We start from the raw sequence: 17,931 nt of genomic DNA, 5'->3' as shown, positions 1-17,931 counted from the left end.
TGGGATACATTACAAATTTCTCAGACATGGAGAAAAACCTTGCCTAGAGCCAATATTTTATTAAACATCAGAGTATACAAACACAAAGGAGAAATCCTGCAGATATCATGCTCCTTCAGTTCCTCTATTCTTGCCATGAATTTCTTGTCTTATATTTTTAAATAATTTGTTTAGGTGGATGATTCTCAAGTTTCCCTGCCTTGCTCATTCTGGGCCTTTTGAAACATCTAAATCTAAGCAAAAATACAAAGCATTATACAGGCAGTCAATCCACCTTATTAATCAGATTATTTAGTCTTGCATATTTGTCCACCCATTAAACCTACCATCCAATGCAGGTGATCAAGGCAGGGTGAGTGGGAGAACTGTTCTAAGTGTCCTGCACAGGATGTTGTTTACTGAGGATAGTATTTATTTAATTTATGGCACTACCAAATACTGCTCTCTGGGCCTAATGAGGGGATTTGCAACCACATAAATTTTTGTTAAATTTTTTTTTTTATTATTAAAGATTAAATTCTTCCCAGGAACATATCTATTTCAACAGCTTTCAGGTCCAGATCCGTCAAGCCACTTCTTATTGCAGAGACAGTAAAGAATGAATGGAAAGGTTTCTGTTTTCAAGACGATGTACATGACAATCCAGTAGAAGGGGAGTTCTCTATCTGGTTCTAAAGGGGAGACAGAAAAATAATAACAATATTAGAAATTTATGTGAGTTGAATAAAGCAAAGATTTAAATGAAAGCCATTTTTTCTGATGGGAATCCATCTTTGCATTATTTTGCTGTTGTATCTTACTGAAGTTGACAAATTCTGGCTTTCTGCTAAAATTTCACATGCTGTGTGATGAAGGGAAGTCAAGGATAGTGTAAAAAATATCTTTATTCCTCCTCCTATTTTTGTTTGAGTGTTCTCTGAGGTGGAAATAGAGCACTTTTCTTCTTAATCAATAACTCTGGTAATTAAGTGGTATAATTCAAAAGGCCAAATTTTGAGTTAGGATGGATTTATTATATTTTATTTTTATATGAATCATCAGACCTTTCATTATCTCTTTGCTTTGGCTGTTGTTGCAGGACTTCTCTGTGTATTTTAGCAGTCAATCTGGTTAGCTTTTCCAAGATGATAATCCATCAAATGAAAACTGAATGCCATGATATCAGTTTTCATTCTACATGTGCTCATTCTATTTATGTTTACATGATGGTGAACTTTGCTGCTGCCTCCTGTACCCATATTTTATTGCAAATTTGTTACATTAGTGAAAGTAAGAAGAGGAGAGAGGAGGAGTCAATGTTGTTTTAGAAACAACAGAGAAAGTGTGTGAGGGTCCAAACACTTCACACAATTTTGGAATGCTAAGCTCTAAGCTAAAGTCACATTCTGAAAGCTGCAACCAGATTCTGTTTCAGCATGCTGCCTGAGACTTGAACAAAAGTAAGGCATCACATATTCAAGATTATGAAAAGTATGAATAACCATGGCCAAAAATAGATCGTTTGGGATGTCATTGGGTCAAAGGGTTAAAGCAGCAATGGCTGCAGAGGGAGATTTTTCTAGAAAAACAACAAACCAGGATCCAAATAGTGTGAATTTGTCTTCAAAGGGATATAAGCACAAAACTTAAAACCCACAGCCCTTCAAAATATTCCTCCCACCTGAAATACTTGAGAAGACAGAGGAGTAGCAATTGCCTGTTAAATGTAATACACCATGGAGTGAGGTACAAGGAACATTGCAAAGAACCAGGGGCCTTGCTGTTTTCAATAGAGAAACTGTAGATGTAAGAGTTCACTAATTTCTGATGGGGTTGCTATTTTACTTTCAAGCAAAGGCAACCAAAAACCAGCACTGAAAAATCTCAAATAGATAATCCAAATTTTGGATATTTCACAGGGAAAAACCCTTTTGCATACCAAGCTATCTTTGCATTTTTCATGAAGTGTCATTGTCAATCCAGATATCATAGTAACTTTTATCTCAAAGCAAGAGTGATTCTTTTGAAAGAGAAAAAATAGAAGCTAATAAATAATAGTTCAGCTAAGAGAGAAAAAAAAAAAAAAAAAAAAAAAAAAAAAAAAAAAAACCAAAAAAAAAAAACCTTTGGAGCCCAATGGACCAGGTTTGAAGGAGACACTAGGTATGCATCAGCCAGAGTGACAAAGGGAAAACAACTCACGTATCCAGACAACTTGTTGATGGATATGCTTGCCAAAGATAATTTAGTGCTGAACACAGAGCTGAAAGCAACCAAGTAAAAATCAATAGGCATCCAAGTGGTGCTGCGTAGAGCAGTTTTGCAGAGGACAGCAGACATCAAAGTAGGCAGTGAGAGTGAGCTGTGGCCTTTTCAGTCCTCAGGACTGAATTAAGTCGAATGCACATGGCTTCTTCATACAATGCTAACAGGATAGAAGGAAGACTTAAGCTCATCAGCAAGAACAGAGCAACGGATAAATCTCTTTGACTAAGACTTAGTTTATTTAGTCAGATGGGGGAAAAAAAAGCAATCCACCAAAGCCCCCCTGAAACCATCACTATCCCATCTGTCTGTGTTATTAACAAAGACTTGTCCAAAGGCTGAGTGGCGTTAACAAGGCATCTCTGCTCATTTGAACTACACGAAGGTGCAGAAAGTCATAAAGTTAAAACATTGTTAAGCATTTACCAGACAATAACAACAAAAGGTACTGAGAAATCCAAGAGGATCCACTACCAGCAAATATTTCAAGGACACAACTGCAGGACATGAAATCCAAATTAGAGACAAGTTTTTCTCTTGTCCCATCAGCAAGTCAAACCTCATTAAATTCTTTCTTTAAAGATGGTGTGTGTGTGTGCGTGTGTGTGTAAATCACAACAGTAAAGTACATCTCAATTCCACTGTGATCGTCTCCTTTTTCCTAGTCAGAGACCACCACAAGAACACAGGACTTCTCAGAGAAGGAATATGTGTGTTATACTGCACACTCAAACAATGGGCACGACCCAGCAGAATTATAGATCTTGGCTAATGCATGAGAGAGTCAGAAAACAGCCACAAAGCATCACTCACTGACAGAAATATAATAGTGTGCTCCCCCGGGACTGAGGCATGCAGGGCATCGATTGGCCTGCCTGTCTTCTGGGGATGCAATGCTGTTGGTGTTTTTTTCAGACAAAGGAAAACTGGGAGCCCTAGAACTCATGCAAAGAAAATGTCATTATCAATATAACTTCTCGGTGTTTGGACAACCCTGGGAGCTTTCATCAGGCTTCTTTCAGAAATTACAAGAATTCACATGCCATCTGTTTGTCTCTAAAAGTGCAACAACTGATGCCATTATCAATCCTTCTCTGCCAAAAGGGATGAAATCGACTCCAGCCAGCTTCCCCCATGCAAAGATTGCTTATTCCAGCATGAGCTGCATGCAAACCATTAAGCAGGCATTTGGAGATGATTCCTGCAATGTGAACCCACTCTGCTGGATCCAGCAAGTTATGGCTGGACAACTGATGCCAAAGGGAATTTGGACATTCAGTGGATGCCTGAATCATCATCACCAAAAGCTGTCTTGAAGCTTATGAATTACAGATGTGTAGTGTCCATTCCTGCCAAACTGATGAATGCTTATGCATTAGTAATGGATTCAAATGCACAAAGATATGCAAGTTCCGAGCTGTACCAAGTAATTGACTGAAAGGAATAGTTTGCAGGATCACTTCAGGGAAGATTTGGCAGAGAAAGATTAAAAAGAGAATAATCATGTTATACAAGACCTGTGAAGAAAATATCTTGACGTGATTCCACAGGGGGAAAATATAATGTTGTTTATTATGGTATATTTAAAATTATCAATTGCCTACTTGTGTTCAGAGTCTCTCTTTTACTCAAGAACTATGTACTCTGATAAAGTGAAGATTGTCAACAAAAAACATGCTTAGCAGTTCTGAACTACCCCACTGAGGAAGCTTATATGTCTAAACAAAGTCTTGAGGTAGCAACACCTGCAATGAGCTTCAGAAGAATTTTGACCACAGGAACCACGAGGAAGAGGAATGTCTGACCTTGGCTCACCAGATGTTGGCTGGACAAGACACTTGTGCTTTGTAAGATCTCCTTAACTCTCTTCTTTTGAAAGCTGATCCTTTCAAAGCTGCTAAGAATGGGAAACTGTCCTTGTTAAATGGAAATTTAATAACCTTCAGTGGAGACAATAAGATAGTGCTAACACTGGAAAAAAGTGGCCCTGCTCTCTCCATGTCCTGGCTGCCACTGTCCATCCTGGTGGTACCTTGTCCTGCCTACTGGAACATGGGCTTGTATTCATGCAATTAATTAGACTGGGGAAAGTAGATTCAGGTATACCCTTGTCCTCTCCCAGCTCCAGCTGAATCTGCTCCAGTTCACCATTAAGCCAGTAAAAGTACTGTGAAAGGAAGAGAATAGCACAGGGTGAGAACAAGCAACCAGAAGCAGAGGAAGTGTGGATCTACTGCTTTTATCAATACTGACAACTTATGCCAGCTTAAATTATTTATCTGACTACAATCCTGAGATCTTCCAAATAGCTTCTCATTCCAGTTTATATATTATCACTCCATAATCCTGTCATCACTGTCTGAAGCTGGTCAAAACACTGCAAGGAGAGAGATTTTGGAAAAGAGAGCTTCTTTTTCAAAAATTAAGCTCAAGGCTTTCTTCTTGTGTGAAAAGGACTGAATACCTGAAGACTATTCCTGCACATTTGGATCACCTCAAAACCCACTTTGTCTCATTGCCCTTGGCAATCACTGTGGCCTGATTACTGGTCACTGAAAGTTTAAAGCAGAGAACATCCTGCTGTGAAGATGATTGAAGAGACTGAGGAAGAAAACCAAAAACCAAAAGCCAAAGCTGAATAAATTGCTCACACTCTTTCAGAGACTAGCCTAACTTAGCTTGAGTACTTCTCTCCCAAGTTATGGGAGCAAAACCATCCCCCTATTTCCCTCTTTTCTTGCATGCCATACACAGTTTTTTTTAGAGTTCTGATAGTGTGCAAACCCCATGAAAGTGTCTTATCTTCATGGGGAAAACCAAACATTATTCACACAGCTCTGGCTCACTCATTTCTGTTCACCAACAGTGTCAGCAACAAGTGCCAGCTTGAAGGATTTAGGTCAGGATTTTAAAGTAAATGTCTTTCTGTACATTAGAGTCCCCATCTCCAGGATCTTTGATTTTTACATTACTATGAAAAGAAAATCCTTATACTTAAAATTTTATTAATTTTGTCAACAACTTCTTAGCTTCAATTCACTTGGTGTTAAAGTAAATTGGCTTTTGTAATCAAATTACTTTAAACAGATTTTAATAAATATTTTTTTTAAAGCCTTACCATAATCTGTGACATTTTGTCATGAATTTTAATATTGCATTTTTGAGTGCTTTAATATAAGGAGCATAAAAAAACTGACATGACTGAAATAAGAATTTTGGCCTTACTGTAATAAAAATATTCAATCAATCTGAAAAAGTCTCTTCTTTGACCTAGATGAACAGTTTTTCCTTCCACACTGGTTCTGAACAAAAGCATCCATGACATTCATGCCCCCTGCACTCTGCACCCTGCAGACCCTGGCTGTGCTGGCTTCACCTCCTTTGGATAAAGCACACTCTCCCTGAGAGGCAGCTCACTACTAACAACTTTATGGGCATTGTTTTTTGGTTAAACTGATTGTTGGGCTGAGCTTCTGCATTCGGCACCTGCAGTCCTCTTGATATCTGCATACTCATTTGCTTCACTGCTGAAAATGATGCCAGAAACAACCAGGAATTCCTCCTCAAGGGAGGGATGGAGCAGCCGGGAGGGCGGCAGGTAACGCAGCTCCCTCCTTGTCCCCAGCAGATCCTCCCCTGGATGGGAGCTCACACGAGAGGTTTTATGAAGTGACATATGTCTAATTGGCTGAAAGGTAATATTCAAAGGCCCGCCGCTCCTCTCAGAGCTCAGGGACTGCAGCTGGCAGAGTGTTAAATCAGTTAACAGTTGGGCCCTTTGCTGCGCTGCACCACTGCTGCTGCTGCTGCTGCTCCAGGGGCCGCTGCCCAGTTTGGCTCATTGAGCTCCCCAGTCAATGGAGAAGGCATCTCTATTGTGCACCTCAAAGCATGCTCACAGCCCCTGAAAGAGAAACAGGCCCCAAACTACTGGGGCAGATCGTATGACAGGATTACTTGCTTGTTGTTCCTCTTTCTTTCTTTTTTTTCTTCTTTAAAGGACTTCTATTGGACTACAGGAAGGAATTACGTGAGGGGGAGACCGTATTACATAGTGACAGCTGGAAAACTGGGGATTGCAGGCTAGTAACGGAGCTGGGTTCCTTCTGTGCCGGCTGGACACCTACCTAAGGCATCTTTTAATTAATTTGTGCAGAGAGTGATCTCCAGAGCCCAGGCAGCGCAGGGCAAATCCTCGCACAACTGGTATCGGTGGCAGCCCACCCCAGCACTGGGCTCAGGACGGGATTTTTTCACAAAAGCACATGCACAACAGCTCCTCACTGCCAACCTTAGAGCACAGAAGTGCAAGCATTTATTGTTCTTACAGGATCCAGACATCCAGATTCAGGAAATGTGTTAAAGCTGTGATTAAGCAGAGCTCTGAATGCCTGACACTCCAGTCACAGCAGAGACCATGTTCTTGGCTAGCAAAAATCAGTATTTCTCTAACAGTGTCAATAAACACTGCCTGGCTGATGAACTCCCCTAGCAGCCCAGCAGTGCTTCTGTAACTGGCGCTGGTACACCTGCCTAAGCAACATCAGACAGGCAATGTGTAACCGTCCCTCTGCTTTCTGCAGGCTGAAGCTGTGTGTGCACCTCAGACCCCTGTACCTGTACTTCCAATAAGACATCTATGATTTGCCTTCCAAATTGTAGACAGGCACAGCAGCAGAGACCTCTGGCATTCCTCAAGGGGAGGACAGTGATCTTTCCATAGGTGCCCATGATGGCAGCAAAGGAATTATTGTCTGGAGTTTCAACATGACCCTTGGCCCCTACACTTCCCTAGAAGCACACAAACATTACACATTTCTGGTAAAGTACACGTATGTGCCTCATCCCACCTTGTTAGTAGCATCTCAAGGCTTCAAAGCTCTTTAAATGGCCCCTCTCACTGTCCAAATAGCACTCCGTTAAGACACAGTGCAATCCATCTTCTCTGCACATGTAGAAAGCAGGGCCACTGTTTAATCTAGGCCTAAAAACTGCACAAAATGTGCAGTCCTGCCCTGGGTAAAAACAGCACTTTCAGTTGGGAGCTACAAATCCTACTGGGGGCTGGACTTATAATGGACTTATAAAATACTTATGATATTAGTATTCCTTCACATTTTTGGACTGAGGGAAAATCAAGCTGTCAAATCTTGAAGCAAAGTGTTAAATTCTGCTCTGTTTTGATTCAAAAGGCAGAGTTGTCTAGGTCTGTAAAGGTACCAAAACTCCCAAGGTCTACGACATTCTTGGAGAGGAGAAAAGATCGGTCCAATTTTCATCTACATGCTGGCACATTTGCACCATTCTGGCAACAAACAAGGATGCCAAAGTGGATTTAAAAGCAGACTGGCATGAAACAAGTTGCCACAAGAGAGGTCGGAATTTAGAGTGCTCAGGCTCCATTGTGGTAATTGTGATAAACTGCAGATAAATGCTTTTATCATAACCACAACAAAGGCAAGGTAAGAGATTTGGCATGCAGCTTGACACAAGCACAGGGCACTGCCCCACACGTGCCACAGAATAAGACCCTCAAAGCAGATGAGGCAATGTGAATCCTCACCCTTGCTGGCTTTGTGGTAATTTGTTCATGTGCTTGTTTCAAGGGTGAGTAAAACCAGCCTGTTCTGCCAGAATGTCCTGAAATAGCAACATCTGCAGAAATTGTACATTGTTATTAACACCTAGGATTACGTCAGAATGGATCATATCTTATCCAGCTCTAGCACACGTCAGGTAGTCTCTGAGCACACAACATTATTGTATTATTCAGTCATTTATTTAAACCAAAAATTGATGCATAGGATGAAAAATAAAGAGCCTTTTTTTCTGAAAAACTTACAATTTAGCCTTACAAAACGATGGTATAGATACCTGACAAAAATGGGAAGAGGATTTTTGTGATAGGAACAAAAGAAAAGGGGATTTTAGAAGCATGGGAAGTAGGGGGAGCTGGTAGAAAGACCAGCCAGAGTACAGCTGACTGGCCAGGCTACAGGAATGACTGGATTGAGGTAGGAAACAAAAAGGATAGACTGGATGAAAAACAAAAAAGTTTGCTTTTGCAAGCTAGGGACTGCAAAGGGACAATACATCTGAGAAAAGACTTTCAGAAAATGAGGAAGAGGCAAGGCTGGGGGGAAGGAGAGTGAGAGAAATGGAAGGATGATTGGATAGTCTTCGGTTCAAAATTGGGGCTGAGAGATCCTCCAGGAACCAAAATCCCAGGGTCAGTGAGGAAAACACTGAGGAATACCAACAGAGAAGTGAAAGACAGAAAGTGAAAGACCAAGACCTTGCACAGCTTCAGAGTGTTTAACATTCCCAAGCATCCAGACTTTCTGTATCCTAACAGCTGTCACATTTCACCCTATCTATCGTGGTCAGCTTCACCAACAGCATCCATTTATCAGATGCTGCTCTATCCCCTTCACATATAAGATGAAGGAACTACAGGACAGAGCCTTCTCAGGCCTGGTGTCTGGAATGCAGCTCCTCTTGGCACCGTGGCAGGGCTGGGGCTGTTGGTGTGTAATGAAGGGCAATCTGGTCGAGTGATCTCAGCAGGCGAGGCTGGGAGGTGGGCATGCCGCGCGTCTAGTGCCAGCTCCCACACTTGCTTCTCCCTCTGCAAAGTGGGAATACCACCTGCCAGCCCCACAGGCTTGTCATGGGGATTGATTAATGTTTGTAGACATTTTTAAGAGAGGGGCAAAGCTCACCAGACAGAGCTGCTAAAAGGCTGTGTGCAGGCAAACGGTTTTATTGCTGCTATGGCTTAAACCAAGGCCCACACCATAAAAAAATGGTTACATTTGGATTCAGTTATGTCCAAAAGATCTGTGGCTGTCAGGCACAACTAAAACATGCAGAAGTCTCAGAACAAGAGACTCTTAACTAAGGGAAAAATATCCCATCCTTTGGCTTTTGCTCTTCTCCAAAAATCCCTCTGGTAGCCTTGCATGTCTTCAGGGCTATGGGTGTTTCTGCATGATGCCAGTCACAGTCTCATCACAAAAACTTTCTAACCACTACCAGACATGCTCCCTCAGCCCTGGGCTCCCACTGGAAAGCATGCCTGGCCCCATGTCCTAGCTGTAATGCCAGCAGTTAATTCACAGGCACATTAGCTCTGCTGCAGCCTTTTAGTAGTTTGCCCAAAATCTTGCACCTTGAATTTTGACTGCGGTCCCCACCCAGGCTGAAGGAAAAAGCAGGGATGGGGTAAACCCTGCCATGGCGGGGCTGCCATTCCAGAGCACAGATAAAAGTGAAACCCGAGCAGAAAATGTTTGCGGTGCCACTGGCAATCAAGGGCCGGGTTGTCCCAGCAACGGGAACACTTCATCAGCTCAGCTAACAGATGGTCAGTGAGCAACAGGCAGCATATGTTCCAATAAGCACTGACATCAGCACAGATGGAGGGTGGGCAGGAGGCTGGCCCTGAAACATAACCTGACATTTCCTTCTCATTTGGTGCTGCATTGTTATAACTCACACAGGAAGATTAGCAGGGAAAAGTGAATAGCATTAGGGAATCTGCTCAGGAACCGATTACTAACACTTCACTGCAGTTTTAGATTTTTACTTAACCAGAGTGCAACATTGTTAACAACATTCAGGGGCAGAAAAGGAAAATGCACTTGATTTTAACGATGGGGCTTTATTTTCATCACAGACAGGTTTTCCCAAGAACACTAATTAACAGATTGCCACCTTCTAGGAGTCTAGATCTCCAGTTCCACTATTTCTACAGCTTTTTCTTTTACTCCTTCCATCCCTCCCCCAACAAAATGCACCCAAATACCCCACAGGATTAAATAAAGCTCTACAACACATTGTCACAAAGGGCATAACTTTCCTCAGCCCAAAATAAACTTTAATGCTTGCTACAAAAGACAGAAAAACAGAAAAACAAAAGAAAAAAAATAAAATAAAACATCTATTTCTGCTGATGAACATTCAATAAAGAATAGGATTCAAAGGAGACTTGGAATCAACAACAGAATGATCTGGGACCCAGAGAATCAGTATACAAACAGGTTACATGCAATAATAATAATATACTCTGTATATTTATTGGCATATACTCTGTATATTTATTGGCTTGCACTGAGGATAATGGGCAAGCGTGCTACATGGCCCCAAAGTGCCTCATTGTGACAGACAGCAAGATGTCAAGTAGATACAGCCAAATGATGTGAGTGTACAGCTGTATCACAGGCAGATACCAAAGAGAGGGAGCATGTGCAGCCACAGCCGTCTGTTACCTCGTGAGATACCTTTAGAAGCCTTTGCCTCCGCCAGCGCGTGGGAAAGTTTACCAGGCACCTCCCTTCAATGCTAATGGGACTTGTATGTACATCCATCTCTTGTGTCAGCAGAAGAACAGACCCTCCAGTGAAGCCTGTCTGCAGTCCTGGGGGACTGCCAAGCTGTTTTGGAAATTGCAAATGCTTCCATCTCTGTTCCTTGTGCCTTTCTTTGGAAAGCATGAATTTGGTCAGAGATTTGCAGCCTGGATAACCCCCTGTACATCCTCCTGTTTATTCACAGTTTCTTCTCTGGAGCTTTACCCCGATGCTCTCAGTTGTACAGCCCAATTCACACAAGGATCTCCTGTCCTTCCTCAAACTACAATATCTTTGAGAGGTGAATACAGCTCTTTAGCAACAATATGCACTTGAAAATATCTGCTGATATTTTCAAGTGCTCCTAGTTTCGCACAGCTCAGTATTTGGCCTCAGCATTACAGAGTCATTGGGGTAATATTCCACACATTTAGTGGCCCTGCACTGCAGCAATCCTTTCCCATGTCTCTCAGCTTCCTAGAAACTTCTACTAAAGATGGATCTGTGCTCCAGCTGATGAGAATGAGTGTCACAAGATTCTGGTATATCTTGAGCAAGGTCACAGAGTTAGTAAGTGACAGATCTAGGAAGGTGCAGGGGAATCAATCAAGTTTCCTAACTCTGACCCCCATCCTAATGATTAGACAGAATCCTCTTGGAGCAGAACAAATGAGATAGTCATCAACTCTGAACACATGTGTTCAGTGAGAACTCCATAATGAAGCATGTGTGTCAACGTGTGGACAGACACACACAGACTGCAGATCGCTGCATAAGGAGCAAGGCATCCCAAGACTGTGCTCTTATTTCTAACTGCCAGAGGCAAGCACTGCAACTCTAGCTAAGCTACTTCAGAACACTTTTAACCTGAGAAGACTGAGTAGCTGAGCCCTTTTTGATAAATTTCAAGCACAAGGATGCCAAACTGCTGAGAGATGCTCATTTTATGCTCTGGGTTGTGTTATGCTTTTTGCCATCAATGACTTTCAGTATCAAAAAGGCAATCTGCAAGTCTGGGACTGTGCTCTTGGAAGTCCACCTCTTTTAGTGCTGTTTGAGGAATGGTGTTCCAGTCATAGGGGGTGCTTTGTTCCTTTCCTCCACCACATGTACAACCAAAGCTGGTACATGCTTACTAGTTTAGTGCAGCCTCACCATCCCAGTTACACCAAATACTGTATTTCAGTCATCACTATTTAGTCCTCTGGCAAATCTCCACTGATGTTAAAGCAGTGCAGATCCTTTATGGTAAATGGTCTTCTCAAGTGGAAGTAGGAGATGGTCAATGATAGCCAAAGTCAAAATGAAAAATCCAAAGCATATGTTTTAATTGCAACAAGAATGCTGACTGTTTACAAAACAGCTGCTGGGTGAGCACATACAGCCAGTATCTGCCAGTTAAGAACATTTGGAGCGACATTTGACAAATGAAGCCTTTCAGGATGTAGGATTGGTTTGGTTTTCTGTAATGTGTTTTTTATGAGTAAAAATTTTTTTCTGTATCTCTATTTGCACTACATAGGTTCCAAAATATGAGACAAGTGGGGCATTCGGATTATTTATCCAACAAAGCAGGCCCTGAGAGTGCCATTTCTGGACAGAGGCAGTTTTTCTAGGAAAACCAGCAGTCAAAGGATGTTAACATTGCTTAGATTTCCAGAAGTTCCTGCCTCCACATCCATCAGTTAAGGAATCAACCTGGCCAAGGTACCTGAGCATTCCCTTCTAGTGAGTCCCTCAGTTCTCTGAAGCAGCATGGATAATCTGATGGGTAAGCAGATGGGTAATCTGAGGAAGGAACAGAAAGAGGGGAGATAGCTTCCACCTCTTCTTCACTCTTCAACTTCCTGATTCTCAGAATGAGCAGGATATACATGTTTACTGAAATAAGAAAACAATTCATTTCAATATAGTAAATAATTTTTTTACAATGAGAACAATCATTCACTGGAACAACCTCTGCAGAGATGTGGTAGGATCTCATCACTGGAAGTCTGAAGATGTGATCAGACAGGGTGCTAAATAATCTCATCTGGGCTCCTTCTCCCATAGAAGGTTGGGTCAGGTGTTTTTACAAGGCCCCTTCAAAGGGGCTGTTCTATGATTCTACATCTTCCACTGCTTGAAAAGAAAAACCAAACAAGTTTTACAAAATGTTTTTGGGAAGTAAGACTGGTTTCACCTTAATGTGGAGCAAGTCCTTCTCTTAAAGGGAAGGGAAGGTGTTCTCTCACCTGCTTCCAGCTACCAGTGTCTGGTGCTGGCCACAACAGACAGATTAACTGATCAAAAACTAGAGTTTGTTGTTAGTTTCCTGGGGAGGTTAGCTCTCAGTTAAGCCGACTCCCTGACTTTGTAAACAAGGCATGAGCAAAGCAAGTCTTTGGACAGTAGTTTTCAATTTGCTGTAAAACAGTCCACTGGAAATTTTCACAAAAAAGAGTAGTATCATTTGACTTCAACTTCTGTGGACACACAGTAACAAACAAGTGTCCAAGCATTAAGGGACAGACACTGGTGAGTCCTGTCTTCTGTTCAAACCATTGAAACTGCAAAGTGTGACCACAGGCAGAACCTGTAGTGGATGTGCTGCACCCACAAGTAAAATCTCATTCAGATAGAGAAATGAAATCAGGGCATTGTCAGTTCATTGGAGGCTTTCTGAACCTTTGCCTTGGGGGCACTGAGAGCAGGGTCCATAAAATACAGAAGAGTCTTATCTGAGAGCATATCCTAGATCATATCCTGAAAAAGCAGGGCAAAAGGTGCAGCTTCTTCTCCCAATGTCCCCACCAATATGAGGGCTCCAGTGACAGCTTAGAGAGCTGCAAATGGAGAGATCCCAGCGAAACTTGCTCCGAAGCAGCACAAACAGAGCAGTTCTAGGAAGACTCATGCAATGGTAGGAGCATATTTGTGCAGGGACTGGCAGTGTCTTACAAGCAATTGCAGGTGCCTGATCTTAATGCTAGCAACTGCTTCTTTTTGTCTGTACTGTAGCCAGGACTTGTGAGCGTGAGAGAGATTGAATGCTTTGTAATGAAGGTATATTGTAACATTTCTCTCCAGGTGGCACTTTGTTAACAACAATTAGATCCTGATTCATCTTTGAAGGGCTAATTCTTATGTGGTTTGCAAGGGTCCTACAAGGAGCAAGTGTTGAGTGGGGGCACTTTAAAAGTATTAGTGAGGGGGGGTAAGAAAAAGAATAGTGCCATAAGAAATTTGCAATACAATGCCCAAGCCTCCTTTGCACCCCACAGTAATTTGTTCTTATTCCTGTTATTATCCCCTCGGGCACTAATGGTCACTTTATTAATTAGTTGAAAATTGCATTCTAGGTCAAATGGCAGCTTTTTTTCCCTCCCATTGTTGCAAATTGCTAGTGGTATGGCCCAGTAAATGGCAGTGTTACTGCAAAATGGGAAAGATCCTTTGCTTTTCAAGATAAAGCCTATGGACCAGCTGCACTTTCCATGACATTTCTAAGCAGAGCATTTCCACAGGCCTGCTTTTAAGCAGTTAGGAATTAAACAGAACTCACTGTCATTGTTAAGATTTCTAATCATAGGCTGTTACTGTATTTGCTCTCACTCTCCTTACCCTCCCCCCCTATTTTAATTCTAGCTGAGCCTGTTTTCTAAGGTGCATCTCTGCAGTGCTTAGGCCCATTTTCCAGCAAAGTAGTCAGTGTGTTTAGGTGCCTTCATTTCTGCTGCTCTGATGGAAATACTTTAGAGACATCTGCTTTTGTAGAAGAGGACAGATGCATAGCTTATTTCTGAGAAATAAGGCCATGTCTGTGGCCTCTGAAGTTAGAGACACAAAAATTACAAATCACTCTTGAAAATATTTGCTGGCTACTGAATGTAGAAATAGAGCAAACCACAGTCTCAGAAAACTAAATGGAAATTACAGATTTTGTGAAAGTTTTTTTCATAAAGAAAACTCCTACTGGGGAACAATAGATGTTTAGCCTTTAAACCAGAGGATCAGCCCACCAGAAGTGAACATCAAAGCAGTCTATTTTCCATTAACTACTTTCTGCAGCCTACTGTGCTGGATGCAATCTGTCATGCCAGTTTGTAGTCCAGCAGTCAGGGAAACTACCAGAAGTCAGAAGGCCTGGGCTAATTTCCCAGCACTGTCAGCCTAACACATCTAAAAGGACACAGTTCATATGAAGTAAGTTGCACAAACTGTCTAAGACAAAGCATAGCCTTTAATTTTTAGTTTTTCAAGCAACCCTGGCCTCATATTTGCTTAATTCTCTTCTGTAAAATTACTTTTAAACTTCTGTTCTGGCAGTCCCAACTTAAACCCAATAGAACTCAGGAAAAAAAAGGACTCTCCCTCTCACCTTTCAGGGATTTTACTGAAGTCATATAAAGAGCAAGAAAGCTTTATGTATGGGAGAAAAATGCTACAGAGAAACCTCACACAGGCTACCCTCACATAACTAAAAGCACAACAGTTTTGTGACTGAAACTATTTCCCCTTGAAGGATAGGTCATATCCAGCACACAGAGAGGCATCTCATCCTCCAGCAGGCTGGACACTCATCCTCCCAAAATCTAAATGCTTGAGCTGGTACCAGCTGTAGCCCCTAGTGAGCACTACTCAGAGCAGTTAACAACCCCCTGAAACAATGCACTCTGGATCATAAGAACAGAAGAAAAGCTTTATTTCTCTTTTTTCTTTTTGCCCTCTCCTCTCCCCGCTCCCTTCCCAATTTCTAACATCATAAACAATCAGCCTTGCTAAGGTGGACTCTTTCTACAGGCAGATGGGGGTGTTTATGAGGGAGAGGGATGGTGGAGTGATTAAGCAATAACACGTCAGTGTAAACAAATGCACAGTGACAAATTTGGGATTTCTTTCCTGCTCCCAACAAGGAAGTGTTAAGACATGCAAACTGGCTCTTGTTAGCACTTCATATTTTTTCTTTGATGCTATATTTTAACTTGCTTGGAGCAAAAGTTTCTTACAGCACTGTTTGTTGCCAAGAATTAATATACAATCGATACATTGCTTTGCAGCAATGCGAAGAAGTAAAAGAATTCCCTCCTCTAAATAAAAGAAGGCTGGATTTGCAGGTTAGTGTTTCTTTTGTTCAAAAACTTCAGGAAATAATTAAAATCTAATCTTTATTTAAAGCATAAACCACAATCAATGCCTAGACTTGCAGTGGTGTCACACAGTTACAAGATGAGCCTAGATATGCAAGTAGTCAATAAAAACCACAAACAAATCTGCATTAAGTGTATTCCAAACCAGTATATAATGTTTCTGATTTGTTTTTAAAATCGAGAAGTTTTGGTCTAGATGCACTGGTCAGCTTCTAAATGCTCTGTGCTAATGTAACTCAACTGTATAGCTGCTCTCTCTTTTGTTTGGAAATGCAGTTTTGCAGTGGATTTGTTGGAAACTCTCTTATTTGCTCCTTTGTGACATTCCCCCTCTGCATAGGGAAGGTGGAGTAGAAATTAAATCACACTGACAAAATGAAGTCTTTGTTAAAGAGAGAAGTATTGCAAGTTGCTCGAAGATGGAAAAGATTTGGGGGCAGCCTTATCACCCTATTTAAATGTGGTGAACTTTCATTTGTTTATTATGTAACAAGAGGTTCAGCTTTGTCACCAGCAACCTGCTTTAGATCTCCATAAACTCCACTGGAATTGAAAACCCTCCAGCAGAATGTAGATCAGAAGGACTGAAGGACCTGATGGGTAATTAAATTAGGGGACAAAGATGATTATCAAAAGGCAGCACATTATACACTTACATCCCTTTTAGATGAGCTGCATCATGATCACAAGTGAAAATTAAGTATTATCAGGCAGTAAATACAGAGCCCAAATTTTCCAAATGCCATAAATACCATGCAAGTCTCTCATCACTTTTCTAAAAACTACAATTGCTTTCACTGAATAATGAATTCTTATTCCACCTAAAGTGTATTTAGGAAACACATCTGATATCAGAACAGCTCTTAGAGTACAGTTGTGCTCTTTAATGAGTCCAAAAGCCAGCCGCAGACTTGGCTACCTAATTTTTGAGATTGGGGCACTATTTTCTATTAAAAAGCCCGCACTTATCAAGTATTTTCAGAGAGCTTATATTCAGGACTCAGGATTGGTTTCTGCACATAGTATTTCTTGTGTCTTTTGTCATTTGAAATATCAATGTATTAATATTAAAAAAATTATGCCTAGATTAAACATATTAGCAACTAATATATCCCTGTTTATCTATGTGACCACTGCTAATAAAAGGTCATTTGATAAGTGATCTAATGTGTAACTGGGAAAGTAAGAACCAATGCAAAGAAAAAAGCCTCAAATACTAAATTGATGGGTCGTGTGCACTCATCCCTTGCATTTTGCCTTGTCCTTGCTTCCCTAGCCCGTGTAACTTTCAGGTTTGTGCTTTTCAGGTGTATCTGATCACCAAATCAAGTCCTTCATCTCCAAAGGAATGGTAAACAGTAGTCACAAAGAGGAATCTTTTGATGATGCTTATTGGCAAGATACAATTTTGATACCAAATATCAACATCCAGTCCAGAAGACAACACTGTGTGACTGAAATTCTGCACTCAGAACAGCTCTTTGCCCTGAAGAAATGCCTATCTCCCTATTCCACAGAATTACAGAGAATCACAGACTATGCCCAGTTGGATCATTGAATCCAACTCCTGGCCCTGCCCAGCATCATCCCCAAGAGTCACACCACATGCCTGAGAACATTGTCCAAACCCTTCAGGAACTCTGTCGGGCTTGGTGCTGTATATTTGTATTTGTAGTTTTCAGAGGTATGGGAGACAGCAGCTGCAATTGCTAAAGCTGATGTCCTGCCTGCACTCTGATTTCAGGCATGTTAGTGAGTTTTAAGCTGTGCAACACCATAGCTGCTACCCAGGCAATGAGCAGCACCCAGTAAAGCATCAGGGTCAGTAACTAGTTTGGATTCCTTACCTGAACAAATATTCCAGACTGTAAGGTCAAGAGGTTTTAACACAATAAAGATGTATTTTTCCAGTTGGCACAAGCAAACCCAAATATTAGACCTTAACTTTGTAGTAAGATTAAATAAATTTAGGCTAGCAAGCACTCAGATAGAATACCCTGCCAGCTGCCCCTGTCTCTTCACCTCATCATGTATTATCTGAATGCCATACTTCTAGGTCAAAGCTGTAGGCTAAACTTAATGCCTGATCACCAGCCTAGGGCTCCAAAAGCAGTACAAGCCAGAAAGCTCTACGAGTATCAGTTTCAAGAACACACTCTTTAACAAATGAGCTTCACATTTGTGGTGGGCACAGTTGAAACACAGTG

General features: G+C 41.5%; 1 protein-coding gene across 2 annotated transcripts in view; it reads right to left on the bottom strand.

The window, feature by feature from the left end:
• Positions 1-252: 252 nt before the first annotated feature.
• Positions 253-17,931, bottom strand: part of FAM120B (family with sequence similarity 120 member B) — a 70,261-nt gene continuing 52,582 nt past the window's right edge. The window contains exon 11 of one of the 2 annotated variants that reach the window (XM_083857696.1): positions 253-671. In XM_083857696.1, coding sequence (XP_083713822.1) covers positions 662-671 — 10 coding nt within the window. In that variant the 3' untranslated portion in view covers positions 253-661. The remainder of the gene's footprint in view (positions 672-17,931) is intronic. The other variant, XM_083857695.1, reaches the window with a different exon arrangement.

The sequence above is a fragment of the Zosterops lateralis genome (genome assembly GCF_965231275.1).
Source record: "Zosterops lateralis genome assembly, chromosome: 3".
Taxonomy (NCBI): domain Eukaryota; kingdom Metazoa; phylum Chordata; class Aves; order Passeriformes; family Zosteropidae; genus Zosterops; species Zosterops lateralis.
The sequence above is the reverse complement of the archived record's forward strand: the minus strand, read 5'-3'. Positions and strand labels throughout refer to the sequence as shown.